This window comes from Euphorbia lathyris, chromosome 3 (genome assembly GCF_963576675.1).
Source record: "Euphorbia lathyris chromosome 3, ddEupLath1.1, whole genome shotgun sequence".
Taxonomy (NCBI): Eukaryota; Viridiplantae; Streptophyta; class Magnoliopsida; order Malpighiales; family Euphorbiaceae; genus Euphorbia; species Euphorbia lathyris.
Genome location: NC_088912.1, coordinates 80,709,602 through 80,729,575, shown reverse-complemented (window position 1 = coordinate 80,729,575; position 19,974 = coordinate 80,709,602). Strand labels below are relative to the sequence as shown.

Below are 19,974 nucleotides of genomic sequence, written 5' to 3'. Positions count from 1 at the left end.
ACAAAACTATTGATAATTTTTCGTTTCTTTTTTCTAGTTTACGATTTTTCATTTCTTTTTCTTAATGACAATTTAATAAATACTTAAAACTATTTGAGTCTTGTCGAATTAGTTAGTTTTATTTGGTTTCTTATGAGTCTAATGGTCTGGAGCTGCTGTGGGCTGGACAACCCACTGATAAAGGTTTTTTTTTTTTTATGGATCTTGTCCATCAATCGAGATTTGCATCTATATGAATCTTTTACATGCACTTCAAAAAAGAATTAAGTTTGTTGGGTGTGCAAGTGTTGACTGTGAAGGAAGTAGTGACGGTTTGGGGTTGGCATCTGGCGGGATGATCAAAATTCTAAATTCTTATCGGAATTTTATGCATGGAGAAGTCAATTTGGGGTTAGTATGCCCTGACGATTTACTGGTTATTATAGGATGATTGAATGTGCTCGTTCGTCTACTTCTTGGATATGATGCGTAGTCTTTTGGACGATTATGCTCCCCATTGGTGTTGCGTATGAGATTTTAATGATCTCTTATCCCTCATCCTAATTGGTTTCTGCGAGAGTTTTGGGAAGCTACTTTTGATAGTGGTCTTTGTGATTTGGGGGTTCCATGGTTATTCGTATACGTGGGAACGAAGAAGGAATACTACTGATTGGGTTGAACATCATATATCGAATGAAGATTGGTTTGATGGGGAAACCATGAGTATTCGAAATGCCTTGAACTTGCTAAAGGTTAAGAGTTTGAATGAGATTGTGGTTGAATGCTGCAATAGTTGTTGCTCATTTAATTGAGCCAAATTTGCGGCTTCTTATGGTGTTTTAGTTGATGATTGTAAATTCTTGTTAAGTTTGTTTAATGATGTGAAAGTCAGTTTTATTAGTCGTTCTGTGAATGCGATAACCCATGTCTTAGTTAGAGCCGGTCATTCTTTATCTGAATCTATGAAGTATATGCATAAAATCCTCCTTTTATTCATCAAGTTTTGTATACTGATCTTGTTTAATGAAATTCATTTAAAGATCCATGACGTGTGCTCGTGCATTTTGCGGAAAACTGTTCTTTTGATTTTTTTTTTTTTTATATTTACTAACATGAAATTTGGTTTAAAAAACTCAAAATTGCATTATTAAAAAAATGAAAAGATGACCCAGTATATATAAATTAAAAGGGTAATTAATTTATTAGTCCTTATATTTTGACAAAACACACTGTTTAGTCCTTGTATTTTGAAAAACACATGGTATAGTCTCTAACCTTTTTCTCAGTGAACTGTTTAGTCTTTCCGTCTGTTTGTTAGATTTTTTACCTTTATGACTTCGGAAATGACTAAATTACCCTTTGCTATTTACCTTCAAACTTCAGAAGAGGAAATCTAATTAGAAGAAGAAGCTATTTGTATGGAGAACAAGAAAAAGAACAAACCCAATGCTTACAAATTTAAACGATTAAGAAGAAAATCAAGAAGAAGAACACTCAAAGTTGATTTCAGATGCATTAGAGTTTAAAGAAAAGGAAAATAAAGGAAAAGAAGAACGCAAATCCAAATTGACTAACCGAATTTTTATGAGAGTCTAACGACATGTACTAAGCAGTTCACCGAGAAAAACGTTAGGGACTTTACCGTGTGTTTTTGAAAATACAGGGACTAATAAATTAATCACCCAAATTAAAAAGTGATTATGATTTAGACATTTAGAACATGAAATCTTTTTAACAACTAAAAATAAATAAATAGAAAAACTAAATAAAGTTGTTTCAAAGCTTCGATCTTCTTCTCCTTTTATGCTTGTTTAGGTAGCATTCCTAGACCTGTCCATTGGTTGGATATCCGTCCGGCCCGTGTCTCTTGGACTAATATTGGACAATGAAAATTGATTATAGATCCAGTCCGATCCAGACTTGCTAAAACCCGTCTATTTTTTTAGACGGGTTGGGATTGAGAAAAATAACATGGACCGGTCCAGCCTGGTCCGTCTATTAATATTAATTATCAATTTATATATTAAATATTTAATTTTAAGTATAAATTTTATTTTTTATAATTAAAAATTATGTATATATTTTTAGGTGGGTTTATATGGGTTGTGATTGAGATTTGATTTTTAAGTCTAATGGCTGTCTAAATTAACAGTAGATTTTCTAGCTAGAGGTTGTATATGCATGGTTTGTGCAATTTGATTAGAAGGGGCCTGATTAATAAGATGGTGTTTCTAACTAAGTAAGAGCAAGCAAACACCTTCAGGCTTGTGTAGTCTGCACTTTTTCCATGTAACTTTTTATAAAGTGTCAACCGGATTACAACTTTGGTTGGTGAATAATTTAGGATCATTGTTCATGTAACCTAGCTTTCCCCAAAATATTAGGGTTTTGCTATTTACCGCCCTAAAGTACTTATCACCGTCCCTATTTGGACAATTTTGCCCTTTGCATAATTTTTTTCAAAATTGGAATTTTTTTTAGAGAATCGGCCAAAATTTGGCCTAAACGGGTGCCGCGTCCGTTCCCACCATGGGTCGAACGGATGCGGCACCCGTTTAGGCCAAATTTTGAAATGTGTAAAATCGTAAAAATTTTAGTGACGAAAAATACTAAATCGTTCAATTTTTTGTGACGAAAATGCAAAATCGTCATGGAAAATATGTATTATTTTCATGAGTTCTTTGATTAAAAAATATAAATTTTAATGTTTCCGACTCGTAATCATCCATTTTTGGGGTTCGGATTGTCACATATTAATTATTTTCATAATTTCAATTATTGTTGTTCGGGTTTATGATTTTGGAGAGAGAATTTTCAGTTTTGATCAAAATTATGAGAAGGGCAAAAAAGTCCAAATAGGAGTGGTGATAAGTAATTTGGAGAAGGTATTTAGCAGCTCACAAAAATTATCGAGTTAAAAGCACCAATGGTCGCTTAAGTTTGTCATTGTGACAATATGGTTATTAAATTTTAAAATAGATTAAAAAAGTCACTAAAGTTTTTCTCCAGTCATAATAAAGTCGCAATGACCGGTTTAGTGTCCATGTGGCGTCAGAATGATGACATGGACAATTTGCAAAGGAGCTCTATATATGACTGGTGTCAACCACGCATGAAATTTTTTCCACATGGCATACACACGTGTCCTCCATGCTGCAATGAATAACAAGAATAAAATAAAAGTTAACTTTGGTTATAAATTCAGGTAAAATAAATTTAACTATGATTTGATCCACCTAATTTCACAGATTGTAAAAACTTCAAGCACGTATCGTAAAATTTTGTGAATCGTCACCATCATCATTTCGATGTTACATAGACATAAACCAGTCATTGACATTATGACTTTATTGTGGTTGGAGAAAACCTTAATGACTTTGTAGTTTTATTTTGAAGTTTAATGATGATGTTGTTGTGAAAAACTCAAATAAATAGCAACATCAAAGTTTGTTGCAGAAGGTTACAGTAAATCATCGTTGTTGCAAAGAACAATTTTTACTCTTCCCATGTGGTGAAAATTTGGCAACAACTTTTTGCAACAGGAGTAGTTTTGTTGCCAAACATGTATTTTTTGCATCAACCGAAAAGTATTTTTCGCAACAACCTATTTCGTTGTCAAAAATCAAATTTCTTGTAGTTTTAAGGATGCTTTTTACCCTATAAAATCCACTAAGTAGAGTTAGGAATATAACATTTATATGCAACTTTCACAATGTTAACATTTACTCTTTGTGTTTTCAAATTAGAAACTGTGTTGGTTACTCTCTTTTATTTTACTAGTTATTTTACAATAATTTGTTTAGTAGTTTTACTAACAACAAAATCAAACCATTTATTTTGTAATCTGAAATTAAGCCTTTTATACTAAATTTAGTTGTCAATGTAGTAGATCAAGAACGATATTCGGTTTATTACCCTTTTATTGTTTGCGAACGTTGAAAACCAAATCCTTAGAATATCTAATAAAATCTAAATAATCATGTATTCATATCTAACACTATCTGTTCATTAAATATTGTTTCAGTTCAGAATATTCATCGGTACATATATATATGGTTAAACATATTTCCATCATCTACAGCCTATAATTGTTTCAGAAAATGCATTCTTCTAAATTATCTCTCTTTCTCTTTTCCAGCACTATACTTTTAATTTCTGTCAATTTCGTCACTCCAAAACCTCCTAATGGTTTTAGCCTTCAGCTCATTCATAGAGACTCTCCAGAATCCCCATTCTACCCAGGAACCCTTACTCAAACCCAAAGAACAAACAGACTTGCACAACTTTCAGAAACTAGAGCAAATTTCCTACACAACTTAAACACATACCCTCAAAGTTTGAAGCTAAAGCTCGCCACTGATGCCGGAATCCATCTAGTGAAAATCCAAATCGGAACACCTGCTATACCGTTATATTTATTACCAGACACAGGAAGTAACCTTGTTTGGACACAATGTGAACCTTGTACCCATAGGTTTAATCAAACATCCCCAATTTACAACTCAGCTGCTTCACATACCTTCAAAAAACTCCCTTGCCAGCATCCATTCTGCCACAATAACAACTCTACTTTCAAATGCAGAAATGGTGAGTGTGTGTACAAGGAAACGTACTTAGGTGGAAGCGTAACTGAAGGAATCGTAGCTTCGGATACATTTGAAAACTCGTTTAATTTAAACTTTGGTTGTTCGAAAAACAATCAAAACTTCGATGGCTTTAAAGGGAAGTTCGGTGGAGTTTTGGGGTTAAGTTTATCCCCAATTTCGTTATTGCAGCAATTAGGTCATGTAACTCAGCGTCGTTTTTCTTATTGTTTGGTACCGTTTTATGGAGAAGCTAATGTCAGTAGCTTTTTGAGATTTGGAAGTGAGATTAACACACATGGAAGAACTTTTAAATCAACCCCGATTGTATCTCCACCAAATGCAGATTATTACTATATGGATTTACGAGATATAAGTGTTGAAGGAAAACGTATGGAGTTTCCGGCAAACATGTTTGCAATTAAACGAGATCGCAGTGGTGGTTGTTTTATAGATTCAGGAACAACGTTCACTCATATTGTTGAACCGGCGTATAAAGTTGTGTTGAAGGCATTCCAGAATTATTTTGGTAAGTATGGGATTCGTCCGATTCGGTTGCCACACCTGCATTATGATTTGTGCTACAGAAATAAGGAAGAAGTGGAATTTGCAGTGATGACATTCCATTTTCAAGGAGCTGATTTTGAAGTTGAACCAGAAAATTTGTATGTGGATATTGAGAAGGATGATGCTTTTTGCCTTGGGTTAACATCGTCACCGAGTCTGACGATAATAGGAGCAATGCAACAAGTAGACACTCGCTTTATTTATGATGCAGCTGCTCGTCGAATTTACTTCTCACCGGAAAATTGCATCGATGATAGATAAATAGGTGACTAAATACTGAAGTAATAGCCATCAAAGCTATAATTAAATGCTTGTTTCGAGTAATGTCTTTCTTATTAAATAAATATTGATATTTTCTTTTTTACACCATTGTTTATGCTTCATTTCTTATGTTTTATTTCTATTCATTTATTTTTAAAGTATTTTAAGTAGGGGATGATTGTTTATTTGATTTTCTCATCCAATGGAGGAAAACAACAATAATAAACAAGCCACAGAAGTACAATTTATGGGCAACCAAAACAGGTCCAAAGTACCTAAATTTAGCAGTTTTTGATTCAAATAAATGACTACATCAGAAATCAGAATCTCAATACCAAAATTAACATTTCACATTCACATCAACAGGGTATAATTCAACAAACAACTCATCATCTTTATACAGGCAAAATAGTTGTGTTAATGATTGGGAACCACCAGCCATACTGTTGAAAGTTGAAACAACATACTCAGAAGTCGCTTTACTTTTATCATAGCATATTCACATGATCATATATTACCATAGAGAGAGAGAGATGATTTAAGCAAATCAAGAAAGCATTATCATCCGTGTTCAACAAGCAGATTTATAGCATAAATTTTATCCGAATTTACAAAGTTAAGTTTCCGGGGTGAGGCAATCCACCAGAGCAGCATACATGTTGATATGAAGTGATATATAACAATACAATAGAATGATATCTTCTTATGCATTTTACCCTCTGGCCTTTAACTCTGCAAGCCGCCTTGACAAGTCATCCTCGTCAACTTTCTCCTGGGTCTTGGTTGGTACGGCATGTGCAGCAGGCTGTGGAAGCCCAACAGAGACCTCCAATCCATAGTCATCAGCCACTTGTTGCATCAAGCTGTTAACCTCTCCCTCAGGAGTGGACAGCGAAGTTGAACCGGCCATTGCATTCTCCATGAACTCTGCCTGGACTTCCATATTCACAAATTGCTTCTCAAATTGATCCATAGTCTCTGACATTTTCTGCAAATTGCCTGCAGCCAGCAATGAATTAAAGATATTATTGCTACTGTTCGAATCAAATTTTTACAAGAAATGAATTCAATTAGAATTCCCTTATGATTTACAATTCATTCTAATGAGCTTATTTTCTAAATAAAATCATTGACCTCTCTTGTTTGATTTCTTCCAAACAACGGATTTCAAGAGAAATAGAATTGAATTCCACCAAAATCCATCAAAATGAATGTTTCCAATCAAAGTGGTAAACAACTAAAGCCTAAAATTGCAAATTTAGGACATAAAAGCAGCCTGAGCTAGTAAACAAGATAACACTTGGTAGTCAGCAGAATCATCCTACAATTAAAGACTAACAAAAACGTCCCCATGGTACATGATAGGAGTAAAATGAGCTCAAAGAATAGAAATTGGGTAATCACACATTACCTTTTCTGGGAAAAAGAATTAAACCAAAGTAGTTGAAACAACTTAAAGAACATAACTTTTGTTTCCTGATTATAGAACATTCAGATTTTAATGGGTTAGTCCATCAATGAATCGAAGAGTGGCAAAGGGATGTAGTGGTGAGGGGTAGGGGAAGACCTAAGCAAACTTGGAAGAGGGTGATCGAGAGTGATATGAGTTTATTGGGAATTGAGTAAAATATGGTAGTGGATAAGACGGAGTGGAGGGAGCGAATCTGTGTCGCTGACACGACTTGATTTTCACGGTTTTATATGATGGTTCATGTTAGCCGACCCCGAATCATTTCGGGACTAAGGCTTTGTTGTTGTTGTAGTCCATCAATGAATCACTACATTCGCACCGTAACCGTCATAAATTATAAAATAAATAAATCAATAAATGAAATTCAAGAGCTAATTTAAATATTTACCAATCAAAGACATCTATATATGATCAAAGTCAAGCTTTCCTTCCTTTTTAAAATAACACCAACTAAGAATAAACTAATTACAGAAAAATCAAAATCATAAAATTTCGAAAATAGAGAGGATCATAGAGAATAATAAATTACCGGTAGCGAGTGTAGACTCGAGCGATTTAACGATGTTTCCCATGGACTTGTTAATGGTGGTCATCTTAGCCTGGGTGTCGAGCCTAGCAACGACGGCGTCAAGCCTGGAGGAGAGCCTGAGGTAGTTCATCTGCTCAGTCCTCTTGCGAATGGCATTTTCGGCGTAGATCCGAGCACCATCCATGTTTCCCTTCTCGATCGCCTTCTTAACCTTCAATTTTTCGGACTTCTCTTCCTTCTCGCACTTGCGGGCCTGGCGTTGCAGCGATTTGGAGGTGAACTTCAAGTCCATGATCTGATTCAAGAGTTTCTCGGTGTTACCCATGACTGAAAATTAATGAAACCTAGGGTTCTTGAATTTAGAATTTGAGAGAAAATCCTGAACTTTGATCGTTGTTTATCTGTGTTCGATTTTTCTTCGCAAAAAGGAAGAAGAATAGATATTGTTAGAAAAAAATACGAAACTGCCCTTTGAAAAGAAGCATGTTTGCGCGTGCGTGGCCGCGTCTACTATCCTTTTTTCGCGAGCGTATATCATGTTGTGATATTTATTTTTATTTTTTAAATATCTCTTGCAAGGTGGATTTTTAATAAATCTCTTTTTCGGGAGGTGACATAGAAATTAAGAGTAAAAAGGCGGCCCGGTCGCATTACGCGTCCCCGCTGAGCGAGGGTCCGGGGAGGGGTCCCACCACAAGGGTGTATTGGGGGCAAGCCTTCCCTTGCCAATTTAATTGGCAAGAGGCCGCTCCTAAGACTCGAACCCGTGACCTCTGGTCACACGGCAACAACGTTTTACCGTTGCGCCAAGGCTCGCCCTCTATAGAAATTAAGAGTATTAAAAAAAAAAAAAAAAAAAAAAAAAATATTATTATATAAACAGAAATAAATCAATTATTTTATTATTTATTTATTTAATAAATCTATTATTCTAATTATTTTTTATAAATCCACGTTTTATAGTAGAAATAGAATGATTTAAAATATATTAATCACATAAAAAATAACAGGTATTATGAAACAATAATTTTTTTTATAGAAAGACATGTAATATGAAACGGACGGAGGAATATTACATATTCAACTTTCTTGAAATTATTATTGTAGCGTAGGGTCTTATAATTAGCATTGATTTTTGTTATAAAAAAATTATTAATTATATTTAAGATTAAAAAACTATTTATTAACTAAGTCTACCATCGCTAATCGGTAAATTCAAGACAACAGTGTTTGGTTACCTAAAAGACAAATTAAAAAAACGGCTGCACAACTCGAGTTTCCAATTATTATCCCAATGTTTTGTATAAGCACTTTCCTGATTCTACGGTCTATTTGTGAAGAATCAGAAATTGATGAATTATTTTTGGTGGGGTATGAAGAAGATTGGGAGGTGGAATATCCATTGGGAGAGTTGGAAACATATGAATGCGACATGGGGTATCGGGAACTGCATGAGTACAACCTCTCGCTCTTGGGGAAACAGGGGTGGAAACTGATTCATAAACTTCATAATTTGGTAAGCAGAATCTTCAAAGCTAAATGTTATGCCAATATTGTTTTCCTTTCTTCTGAATTTGGCAATAACCCTAATTATGTTTGGAAGAGTATGTGGAGTTCGAAGGAAGTTTCATCTGTGGGTCTGAGATGGCACTTGGGGATTAGTCGATAGGTAAATGTGTGGAAAGATCCCTGGATACCCACAAACCATCAGTTTAGAATTCAATCGCAATGCCCGACATGGATGGAAGAGTTGCATGTTGCTGACTTATTTATCAAGGGGACAAGGATTTGGGATCAGGGTAAACTTGAGGCCCTGTTTAGTCCGCATGAGGCTGATGTGGTTAAGAGGATGCTTGTACCGTATTCAACTTGAGAGGATAGCCTCATTTGGCATGGCGCCAGAGACAGACTGTACTCATCAAAGTCAGGTTATCAAGGTTTGACGGATTAGGGAACTGCCGAGGCGAGTCAATCCGACTGGTCGGTACTTTGGTGAATTGTCATGCCTCCCCGAGTTAAGTTTTTCCTTTGGAAATCATGCGCGAACATCCTCCGTACCAGATGGCAATTATCGAAGAAACGCATTCCCATCGCGCCTATGTGCCTTCATTGTCCTTCGGAGGTTGAGCACGATTATCATTTATTTTCGGCTGCCTGCGCACTAGGGATTGTTGGGAGGTAGCGGGTTTCCCAATGCAGAATTGCGACTTAGAGGAGGTCAGCACCTGGTTTCTAGCGTTGTGCAAAATGAAAAACGAGGAGCGGATATGTGATTGTGCGACTGTTCTCTTGAGTATTTGGCAGCAACAGAACGGTTTTCTGTGGGAGGGTAAGCTTGAGAAGCCGCTTTTTACTGTTCGACGGGCACAATGTCTGATTGTAGAATGGCCGAACGCACATCGAGTAGAGTCATGCACAGCCAACGACAATATTCGTAGACCCGTTGCAAGCGCTGTCTCCTGGGTTCCTCCAGTACACAGGTCGTGGAAGTGCAACATAGATGTTGCCCTTTTATCGACTAACGATAAATGCGGGATTAGTGTTGTCATTCGGGACTCAGCGGGTGGTTTCATGGCCATGCATAGTTCCTTCAGTGATGGAAGAGTAAAGGTGAAGATAGCAAAAGCCCTTGCTCTCCAACAGTGCCTTCAATGGGTAAACACCCTAAACTATCATGGTGTTTGTTTCGAAACGGACACAAAAACAATATCTGACGGTATACACTCTTCGAGACCTGATATTTCTAACTTCGGGCAGATCATTCAGAACTGTAAACTTATTTTGCTTTCTAGACCAAACTTCTTTGTGTCTCATGTGTCAAGGCTAGCGAATAGAATTGCTCCAATGATCTTCCCTATAATAATTCTTATGTGTCTTTCTTGTTTCCGATGTCTTTAGAGGAATTAATTTGTAAAAATTCTTTGAACTTTATTGCTCATTCTAAAAAAAAAGCTATATAAGCATATATAAATTAATTAGTTTTAGAATATAATTTTTGTATTACATAACAATTTATTTTCATTGTTTCTCTTTATATATAAAGTTATTCGAATCTGGTATTACACACATACAACTATAATTTTTTATTTTCATCTAGAGCCTTATAATTTGTATGGTCGACCTTGCGTGTCACCTTTTTCTCTTTCTTTCTGTTTTTTCTCACTATTTTTTTTAGGGATAAGGTATCAAAATAAGTTTAAGGTTTTTGGAGAAGTACCAATTTAGATTTTATGTTCAAAATAACATCAATATAGGCTTAATATTTACAACATAATATCAATTTAGGCTAGCGTTTATAATATAGCATCAATTTTGGCCTCACGTACAAAATAGCACCAATACAGGCTTAACGTTTACAAAATAATACGAATTTAAGCTTAACGTTTACAAAAAATATATCCAATTTAAGCTAAACGTCACAATTAAATTAACCATATTATATTCTTTTCCTATTAACTTTATATGTTATTTTTTATTTAGTTCTATATTCTTATTTATTACAATACAATTAATTACTAGTATTCTTGCCCATTAAGATCTTATATTTGTTTTTCATCAATGATTCTATGACTCCTAAATTTTATTGCTCATGTATTGCATATATTATATGAGCCATGGAATTTAGGAGTCATGGAATGATTGATGAAAAACAAATATAAGGTTTTAATGGGCAAGAATACTAATTAATTGTATTATAATAAATAAGAAAATAGAACTAAATAAAAAGATAACATATAAAGTTAATAGGAAAATAATATAATATGGTTAATTTAATGGTGACGTTTAGCTTAAATTGGATATATTTTGTAAACGTTAAGCTTAAATTCGTATTATTTTTGTAAACGTTAAGCCTATATTGGTGCTATTTTGTACGTGAGACCTAAATTGATTCTATATTATAAACGTTAAGCCTAAATTGATATTATGTTGTAAACGTTAAGCCTATATTGGTGCTATTTTGAACATTGAGCCTAAATTAGTATTTCTCCAAAAACCTTAGGCCTATTTTAGTACCTTATCCATTTTTTATGGATTAAGGTGCAAAAATAACCTTAAAGTTTTGGGTCAGGAGCAATTTTATCCCTAACGTCTAAAATGATGTAATTTTACCCCTAACGTTTGTAGCCAAGAGTAATTTTGCCCCTATCGTTGATAATTTGGATCAATTTCAGGAATAATTCATCAAACTGTCTGTTCGGTCATTAATCTTGTCATCTACACTTTACACGTGCATCATTTTATCAGTAACAAATCACAAACATGTGTTGGGATGTGAAAAAAATAAAAATATATACCGTCTCTTGTACGAATAAGACAAAAAAAATTTCAAAAAATCACCGAATATAAATATTAATCTACAATTCTATTATTAAATTACAAAACACATGAAATCCTCTTTTTAAAACGAATTGATATGCGTATAAAATAAGGAAAAAAAATATGTGTTTTATAATAGTGTCTGAAATTGACTCAAATTATCAACGTTAGGGGTAAAATTACTGTGTTATCGGAAACTCGAATTGCTCAAATCCAGAGAAACTATAGAGCTTAACGACGTATTAAGCATGGTTCCAAAACCTGGTTGACCAATACTCACAGCCTTACCTTCATGGCAGCATTCTTGAAAATCACCGATGACTTGTTCAATTTTCTGGTGGCGGAAATCTCTATTGTAATTTTCTGGCGGAGGTCTATCTATTTATATGTAATTAGCTATGGGTTTGAATGTCCCTTCCCTGATCGTGGCTCTGAACACCAAAATACTAATGTTTCAACGATAAAACATCAAAATGCTTTTAACTTAATTTTTAACATAATAAATATAATAAAATAAATATAATAAAAATAAGTAATTAAATATTATATAATAATAAAAAAAAAATTGGACCCATTAAGCATTAATATTCTGGATAAGTTAACATTCATTTAATTTTTCACATAATTAATAACAATAATTTATTTAAGGCTTAATGCTTCTCCAGCCCTCTTAACTTGTTCAAATTGGTCATTTTACCCCTCCAACTCATCGAATGTCCTATTTACCCCCTTAACTCCATAAAAATGGTATTTCTCACCTCTTTAACTTGTCCAAATTTGTCATTTTACACATTCTCAACTCATCGAATATCCTATTTACCCCATTAACTCCATAAAAGTGGTATTTCTCACCACTTATGATCCTATTTATCCGCTTAACTTCATAAAAATGGTATTTCTTATCCATTTATAGTAGTAAAAAAAGTTGAAAAGAGAAAGAACGAATAAAAAATACAAATAACAAGAACATTAATATAAACAAATTAAATACATTATATGTAGAGATAATGTAACAAAATAGGCCTATGATTTTTGGGAAAGTATCAATTTAGGTTCCACTTACAAAATAACATAAATATAGGTTTAATGTTTAAAAAAAGTTATCAATTTAGGCTTCGATAACGGATTGTAAGGGGTGAAAAATACCACTTTTATGGAGTTAAGGGGGTAAATAGAACATTCTATGAGTTGTGGGGATAAATGGACAAGTTGAGGGGGTGAGAAATACCATTTTTATGGAGTTAAGGGGGTAAATAGGACATTTGATGAGTTAAGGGGGTAAAATGACCAATTTGGACGAGTTAAGGGGGCTGGGGAAGAATTAGGCATTTATTTAAATTTGTATAATAAAAAAAATTAGCCCCCCTTGAATTTGGGACCCTATGCGGGAGAGCTACTCCCCTGAGTAGAATAAAGAACGCACGTGATTGATGTATCATTCAAGTATTAAAGAAAACATTTTAAAGCTTGCATATGATTTTCGGTTGGTTGTTGCATGTATTGAGTCGATTTCTTGACCATGAAGGCAACATCAGGACAAGAAATTTTAGATTGTCAATCGATGCACAATACTCGATGAGATCCGGAAGAGCTTTTATTGCTAATGTTAATGTAGGATGTATTGGCTGTGGTGTTGCAACAGGTTAAGCAATGCATTGAGGGAGAATAAGATCCATTTGTAGATATTTACTGTAAGATAGGAGGACGATCATGTAGAACCAAAGAAAGGTCTCGCGAGTTACATTCGACAGAACCTTAAAAAGATCGAATTATTGTTATAATAGGACAATTAGCTAGAACTGTAAAAAAAGTGTGACTATCAGAGAGATACATCTGGTAGAACCTCGAATATACCATATTTATCACAAGATAAGAAAATAGCCAGGTAGAACTATAGAAAATCAGTAAACCTCATAAAGACCAAATTATCATAAAAAAAAACCCCATATCTAAAAAAAGATTCGTAGATAAAATTAAACTGCATGCACATATCAAGTTTTTAGATAGAGATCGTACCACAAAAGATTCATAGAGAATTATAAACAATGTTTATAAACCAAAGGTTTATAAATCAAATATTAATATACGATTTAAGGACTTCAGGTTCACACAAACACATACCTAAGATGAGTTTTTTTTCAAACTCGTTAACAAAAATAAATAAATTTCACACAATTTCATATTCAGGATACCTTCCAACATTCTAACCATCCAATAAGATTTGAAATTAGATTTGAAATTGCACGGGTTCTATTAATGAGAAAAAAAAACTCACCTTTCAATTAATGACACTTTAATAAAACTTAAAATTGCATTGTCTAATGAAACTAGACCTACTCTCCCCAATAATCATGACTAAATTTGTAACTTGTACTATCAAAAATTCAGATAATATTACCAAAGAAACTTAAAAAAAAAAGGTGTAACTTTTCACTTATTCTACAGATAAATAGTGTAACAACCAACTTCAAAAGGATTTAATAAAGACAGTAATATACATACCAATACAACCGAACCAATATATCAATTAAAGTAAATCTTATCATATTATATTACATAAATAGGTGTCTTGACTTGAGCATCAATAAGCCTTTTCAGCACCCTTATTAGAAGCAGAAGAAGATTTAGTAACAGAACTAGTAAACCTTTGCAACGTCTGCCTAACCTTTTGAAGAGTAGGCTTAGTAGTAGATTGAGAACGAGATAAACGAAATCCAATTGCATCAAGGAACCATCCACCTCTTCCCATAAAACCCACAATTGATCCTCCATCCATTGACAGTGTAAATGGTGTTCCTTCTTCAAATCCATATGGTCCGAATGTTCTTTTGTTACTCTTAAACGTTATCGATCGTATCACAGGACTTCCTCCGTGCACCACCGGACAGTAATAGCCGCTAGCACTCACCAAGAATTCCTCTGGAAACTGCAACTTGATCTAAAACATATATCGAAATGTTGATCATACTTCAGTTTTTATCATAAACATTGGTTTGACATGTATATGAGATGGAACTAACCTCGGCTCTCTTACTGCCACCGGCTCCTCCATGTTTCTCGGAGGTGACAGGCTTACCATTTTTGTCGTACACTAGCTGAATTGAATCGATGCAACGGTCATAAAGAAGGGTAATTTCTCTTACTCCATTGTAGATCCCATCATCCCAAGCAGCCCCTCCATTTCCTCCCCATGGTCCTACGAGAATGCTTTTCTTTTTCCCGATTGATTGATCTTTGCTGCCTTCCTTGCTGTAATCCTGGATTGCACGAGATTTGCAATTTTGTAACAGACTCATCAATCAAGCAAAACAAAAAAGATTTCAACTTCTTACCATATAGATTGATAAGAAAACCAGTAGACAATAAGAGGCCGAGGAGAATGTGCCGATTCCTATAAGAAGAAGGGATACAACGGTTTGCGAAAAGCCTAAAATAGAGAAGCCAGTGGAGGACACCATGCAGCAGCATCAGATTCTGCAACTCAAAGTAAAAACCTTAGAATATTGTTTCTGCTTTTATAAATGATTCACAACTTTTCAACACCCAACTTGTTTTATTACATGGCAGCATAATGAAACAGTTCTCTATAGCTTTTCACAAGATAAGGCTGCCTATAGCTTCACAAGAACGCAAGCCATGCTTACCTTGCTTTACAGTTGTTGAAACATTGCATGGTGATTTTGGCAGCAAAACAGAAAGGTCAAGTAAAGGAATAAAATGACAATATAGAAACTCATTAGTCGATTCGAAAATCAGATTCTTAGCTTATCTCTTATACAATATAATTCTTCACAAAAAGCAAAAATACAGGACAAAAAAGGCAGTCTGTAGATTATAATATTATATTATATATGTTTCTGAAAGTATATTGCAATAGATGCTCGTGATATTGTTTATAACTAGTCAAAATCGTGGACTCATCTGGTAACAAACTATGCAACAGAGACCCAGAATTCTAAGCAACCTAACTAATAGACCCTTGTAGACTTTCCCATTCCAATCTAAAAAATTTCATCTGGTTCACCACAGATGGAGATATCTTCAGCCAATCAATCCAGCTGGATTTCATTCTAAAATCAGCAAGATTCTCAATTTTAACATCTCTCAAAAAATGCCGCCAACATTTGTTGTTCGAAGAGTTATACTTGCAGCAGCTCGGCTCCTCTTCTCTGTTCTCCATCTTCATCTGCACTTGACATAGCTGAAGACAAGCAAAACAGAGAATGATAAGCTGTTATACAGTTTATATATCTCATGATTCTCATCAGCAATGAAACTGTCATACCTTGGGTAAATCACTAGAAGTAGATGGTACTATTGATAGTGTTACTGGACGCCATCTTCTCAGCAAATTATCTAATATGTCTTCCAAGCTGATCGATGATACGATGATTTCAAGCTTCAGACTACAGTCTAGGGGAATCAGAACTTCTTTCATATCTTCATGAATAATGACATTCTTCATAGACAGTAACATGCAGCAGAAAAAGTGAACATGTATGAGAATATCTGGTAGTAAAAAAAAAAAAGGGCGGCCCGGTCGCACTACGCGTCCCCGCTGAGCGAGGGTCCGGGGAGGGGTCCCACCACAAGGGTGTACTGGGGGCAAGCCTTCCCCTGCCAATTTATTTGGCAAGAGGCCGCTCCTAAGACTCGAACCCGTGACCTCTTGGTCACACAACAACAACGTTTACCGTTGCGCCAAGGCTCGCCCTCTTCAACCTCTGGTAGTAATTGATAAAAATAAAAATAGATACCACATACGCGAAAAATACCTCTCCGGAGCAAACAACCAATTTCATGCCTTTGGAGTGATCAAACCTCTTTAGAAAACTTGTCAGTCCATTATACCAAATGCTGCTAACAGATTTATGCAACGTGCTAGAACATTGGAAGTAAAGCTTTGCTTCCTTCATGCCAGAAGGGTTCATCCAAGAAAAGGGTATCCACTCAGTCTGACCACTATACTTGAAAGATAGAAGATTCGGAGTATCAATATCAGTCTCCCTTAGCTTTGCACATTCTCTCAAAGCTAATGCCTTTAGATGATGGCTTTTAATTGTAATAAACTGTAAGGCATTACATTTACTTAAAGCCAGACGACCCAGAACAGGAAAATTAGAAAGGTGATTCTGGAATGTAGCATCATTCATTTTGGCATCCACAAAAGTCAAGTTTTTCAGATATTTACATGAGGCTAAATTGACTTCACAATGCCTAGAAATGTTTGCATGATACCAAAATGTCTGAAGACTTGATGATTGAATTTCAATTTTCTCCATTCCGTGGCAAAAATGTATGTCAACTCTATCAAGTCTATCACTCAGCAGCACTAAATTTTTCACCCCAATGCAGTATATTAGCCTAAAATCATTAATTAATGGGCAACTGAGCATCAGGTTCTGAATAATATTTTCATTTATATTGAGCTTCCCAAAGCTGAGCTTTTGCAAATTGGAAAACTTAATATCATTGCATGTTCCCAACCTGCAGCCGTGAATCCTTAATGAAATTATTGAATCAGAAGCAAAGACAAGTTGAGGCAAATCATAGTATAAATTTCTATTGCTTGGAATATGGAGATCTAACTCTTGGACCTTGCTTTTACTTGCCAAACTTATCCATCTGTTTACATGATTAGCTTGCTCTTTACAATAGGAGGTTAAATGGAGCCCGAATTTCTGAATGCAGCCATTTTGCTCTATCCGTCTCTCCAAGGTGTCATCAACAAAATTCCTAAATAACTCATTCTTTGCCTTCATTCCCATCTCTTTCTTCTTTTTGAACTTTATAGAAAGCAACTCTAGTGAAAACCGGTGTTTCCAATCTTGCTTATGGAACTTGCGTTCATCAAAATCCAAGATTATGTAGGAAGCCCATATGTCTCTCCACTTCTTGGATAAAATACTAGTTCTAGCTACATCTTTGTTACAAGGCAAGTGAGATAGGATATGATGAATAACATGATCAGGCAATTGCGAGATATAGTCAATGGAATCAAATCTTTGGTCCTTAGGCGTCACTTGCATTCTACTATGCTTTTTCATATGACCAGAGTTCAAAACTTTATTGCTTCGCTTTTTCTGAAGTTTCAATGCTTCTGATGTAGAATCAGAGCGACCGATTTTCTTGCCTATAATAAAAATTTCTTCTCATTCCCATCCGAGGATTTTTTTCCCATTCTGCAAAAGGACCCATTTCCAAAGAGATATAATCCAATAAGTAATATAATTGACAAAACAGCGGTCACACAATACTGAAAAACATAACAGTTAACTTCCTATCTTGATTAATAGGGGAGAGACAAGAATATGCAGAACTAGTGGCGGAACCGGGATTCCGAATAACCCGGGGCTCAACTATTTAACAACAAAATTTCCATAACTTTCATACGAGGCAGTAAGATAGATATTCCTGGAGATGTAACAAAATCCAGTGAGAATATTAAAAAAAAACAGACACAAGAGGAACTTCATCTTCTTCCTTCAACATTTCTAACAGAGATCAGGGAGGCTAGGTGTCTGACCGGCTCTGTAAAAACATATTTCTTTTTTCACAATTTTCCGGCCTCTAGCAGAGCCCCCCTCGTTCCACCACAGAACCCAATAAATATAAATGTAGAAAGGAAATAAATTAATAGCTAAGAAGACTATCTCACGTAATGTTATCCCCCACTGAGTTAGATGATCAGCATAAACATTGCACAGCTAAGTGATGGGGGCACATATACAAAACGAAAGAGACAACATCCAGCAATAGGCAAGATATATATGCAAAAAAGGAAAGAGTATTGAAGAATTCCAAATTCCATACAGTTGAAAGTACCAAGTCCAATAGAAATTTGGACTTAACAATTGCTTAATCAGTATCTTAACTTTGTACCAAATATTTCTGTACTGCTTTGCTCCCAATTGAGAGTCAAATACTGTACTGTTTTGCTTTTGATTACTTATTACTATTTGGAATTGAGGGCTTTTGATTATTACTTGTGTACTGTTTTGGTTCATTTTAATTCATTCGTTTCAGTTATGATGGATTCATCTCAATCTAATTAAGCACTTTTTAGCTGCAGTTTAAGTGCTAAGTTGATGTATGAAAGGAATTTCCCTTTTCATTTAACTTTTTTCTACAGTGGTTTGGTCTCGTGAATTCATTACTTTGAATTGAGATTAGAATAAAATGGATTGAGTTCAAATCGGTGGATGTGACTTCAAATTACGATTTTGAATTCTAGTGGGATATGCCTATATATTACACTATATATAAATTCAACACTCTCTTAATTTGACTTCTCTTCTTTGAATAAAACAAAATCAGCTAAGTCGGTGTTTGTTCCAGAACAAGATAAAATGGAAACCTAAATTCAAATTCAAAAGGAACATAAGTGTAGCGAATCAAATATAGGGGTTATCTGAAAAAACGAATACAATCAGCATAATATGTAGTTATATACTCCTCTTCCTCAAAAACAATTTCAAACCGACCAAACAGAATCAATAGACAACGCGGAAATTATTTGTAAACTAAAAAATCTGCATCAAAGACCAACACACCACTGGAGAAGAAGAAGAAGAACTGGAATCGCTTACCTAAGAATCCGAAGCTAACGCAGACCGAGCGAGGAAGAGAGGACGAAGATGAGAATCAAGTAATGGAGACAGAAAAACCCCAGCAGACGCTGGATGTGATTCGAACCCATGACCTCCTAAGGCATAAATAAGCTCTCAACCACTAGCCTAACAGCTTCATCATATATATATATATATACCAAAACCTTTCAATTAATTCAATTAATCAACTAGAAACCATTTCTTCTGAAAAAATGCATCTATAGTTATAGTTGATTGTTTTTTTTTTCCACCTAAACTAAAATGAACACAATCCTTAACTTTTTGTAATGCAAACACAACGTTTGGTATATTTTGCTCATGTTGTAGCAAGTGGTTGTTTAAGGTCTCTTTTGACGATACATTTGCGACAACGCAACTATCATCTGGCTCTGGATCATTTCCATCATCATTGTTCATTATTAACTGGATAATTTCTTCGTTTGTATGCATTTTACAATGAAAAATTATCTAGAAAATAATAAATATTGATTGATCGATAAATGAATAATTTATTCATTTATCGATAAATGAATAATCTCGCTTAATGAATATTTTTTCCGGTACCAAGGATATGTATTTATCGAGATTTTACTGTATAAATAATACTAAATTATAATAAATAATAAATAATAAATATTAATTAATTATATATAAATA

General features: G+C 34.6%; 4 protein-coding genes across 4 annotated transcripts; 1 reads left to right on the top strand and 3 right to left on the bottom strand.

Moving 5' to 3' along the window:
* Positions 1-4,077: 4,077 nt before the first annotated feature.
* Positions 4,078-5,390, top strand: LOC136222742 (aspartic proteinase CDR1-like). Its single transcript, XM_066010470.1, has one exon. It carries the CDS (start codon positions 4,080-4,082, stop codon positions 5,388-5,390), a length of 1,311 nt encoding a protein of 436 aa, XP_065866542.1. The 5' UTR covers positions 4,078-4,079.
* A 564-nt stretch (positions 5,391-5,954) lies between these two features.
* Positions 5,955-7,852, bottom strand: LOC136222897 (ESCRT-related protein CHMP1B). Its single transcript, XM_066010589.1, has 2 exons — positions 7,391-7,852; positions 5,955-6,389 (listed from the first exon to the last, which is right to left on the bottom strand). The coding sequence occupies exons 1-2, from the start codon at positions 7,713-7,715 to the stop codon at positions 6,103-6,105; spliced, it is 612 nt and encodes a 203-aa protein (XP_065866661.1). The 5' UTR covers positions 7,716-7,852; the 3' UTR covers positions 5,955-6,102.
* A 6,262-nt stretch (positions 7,853-14,114) lies between these two features.
* On the bottom strand, positions 14,115-15,360 carry LOC136223096 (jacalin-related lectin 19). Its single transcript, XM_066010898.1, has 3 exons — positions 15,040-15,360; positions 14,728-14,964; positions 14,115-14,645 (listed from the first exon to the last, which is right to left on the bottom strand). Exons 1-3 carry the CDS (start codon positions 15,163-15,165, stop codon positions 14,289-14,291), a joined length of 720 nt encoding a protein of 239 aa, XP_065866970.1. The 5' UTR covers positions 15,166-15,360; the 3' UTR covers positions 14,115-14,288.
* Positions 15,361-15,425: 65 nt separating this feature from the next.
* On the bottom strand, positions 15,426-19,429 carry LOC136223095 (uncharacterized). Its single transcript, XM_066010897.1, has 4 exons — positions 19,297-19,429; positions 16,483-17,889; positions 15,993-16,166; positions 15,426-15,908 (listed from the first exon to the last, which is right to left on the bottom strand). The coding sequence occupies exons 2-4, from the start codon at positions 17,752-17,754 to the stop codon at positions 15,672-15,674; spliced, it is 1,683 nt and encodes a 560-aa protein (XP_065866969.1). The 5' UTR covers positions 17,755-17,889; positions 19,297-19,429; the 3' UTR covers positions 15,426-15,671.
* Positions 19,430-19,974: the final 545 nt, after the last annotated feature.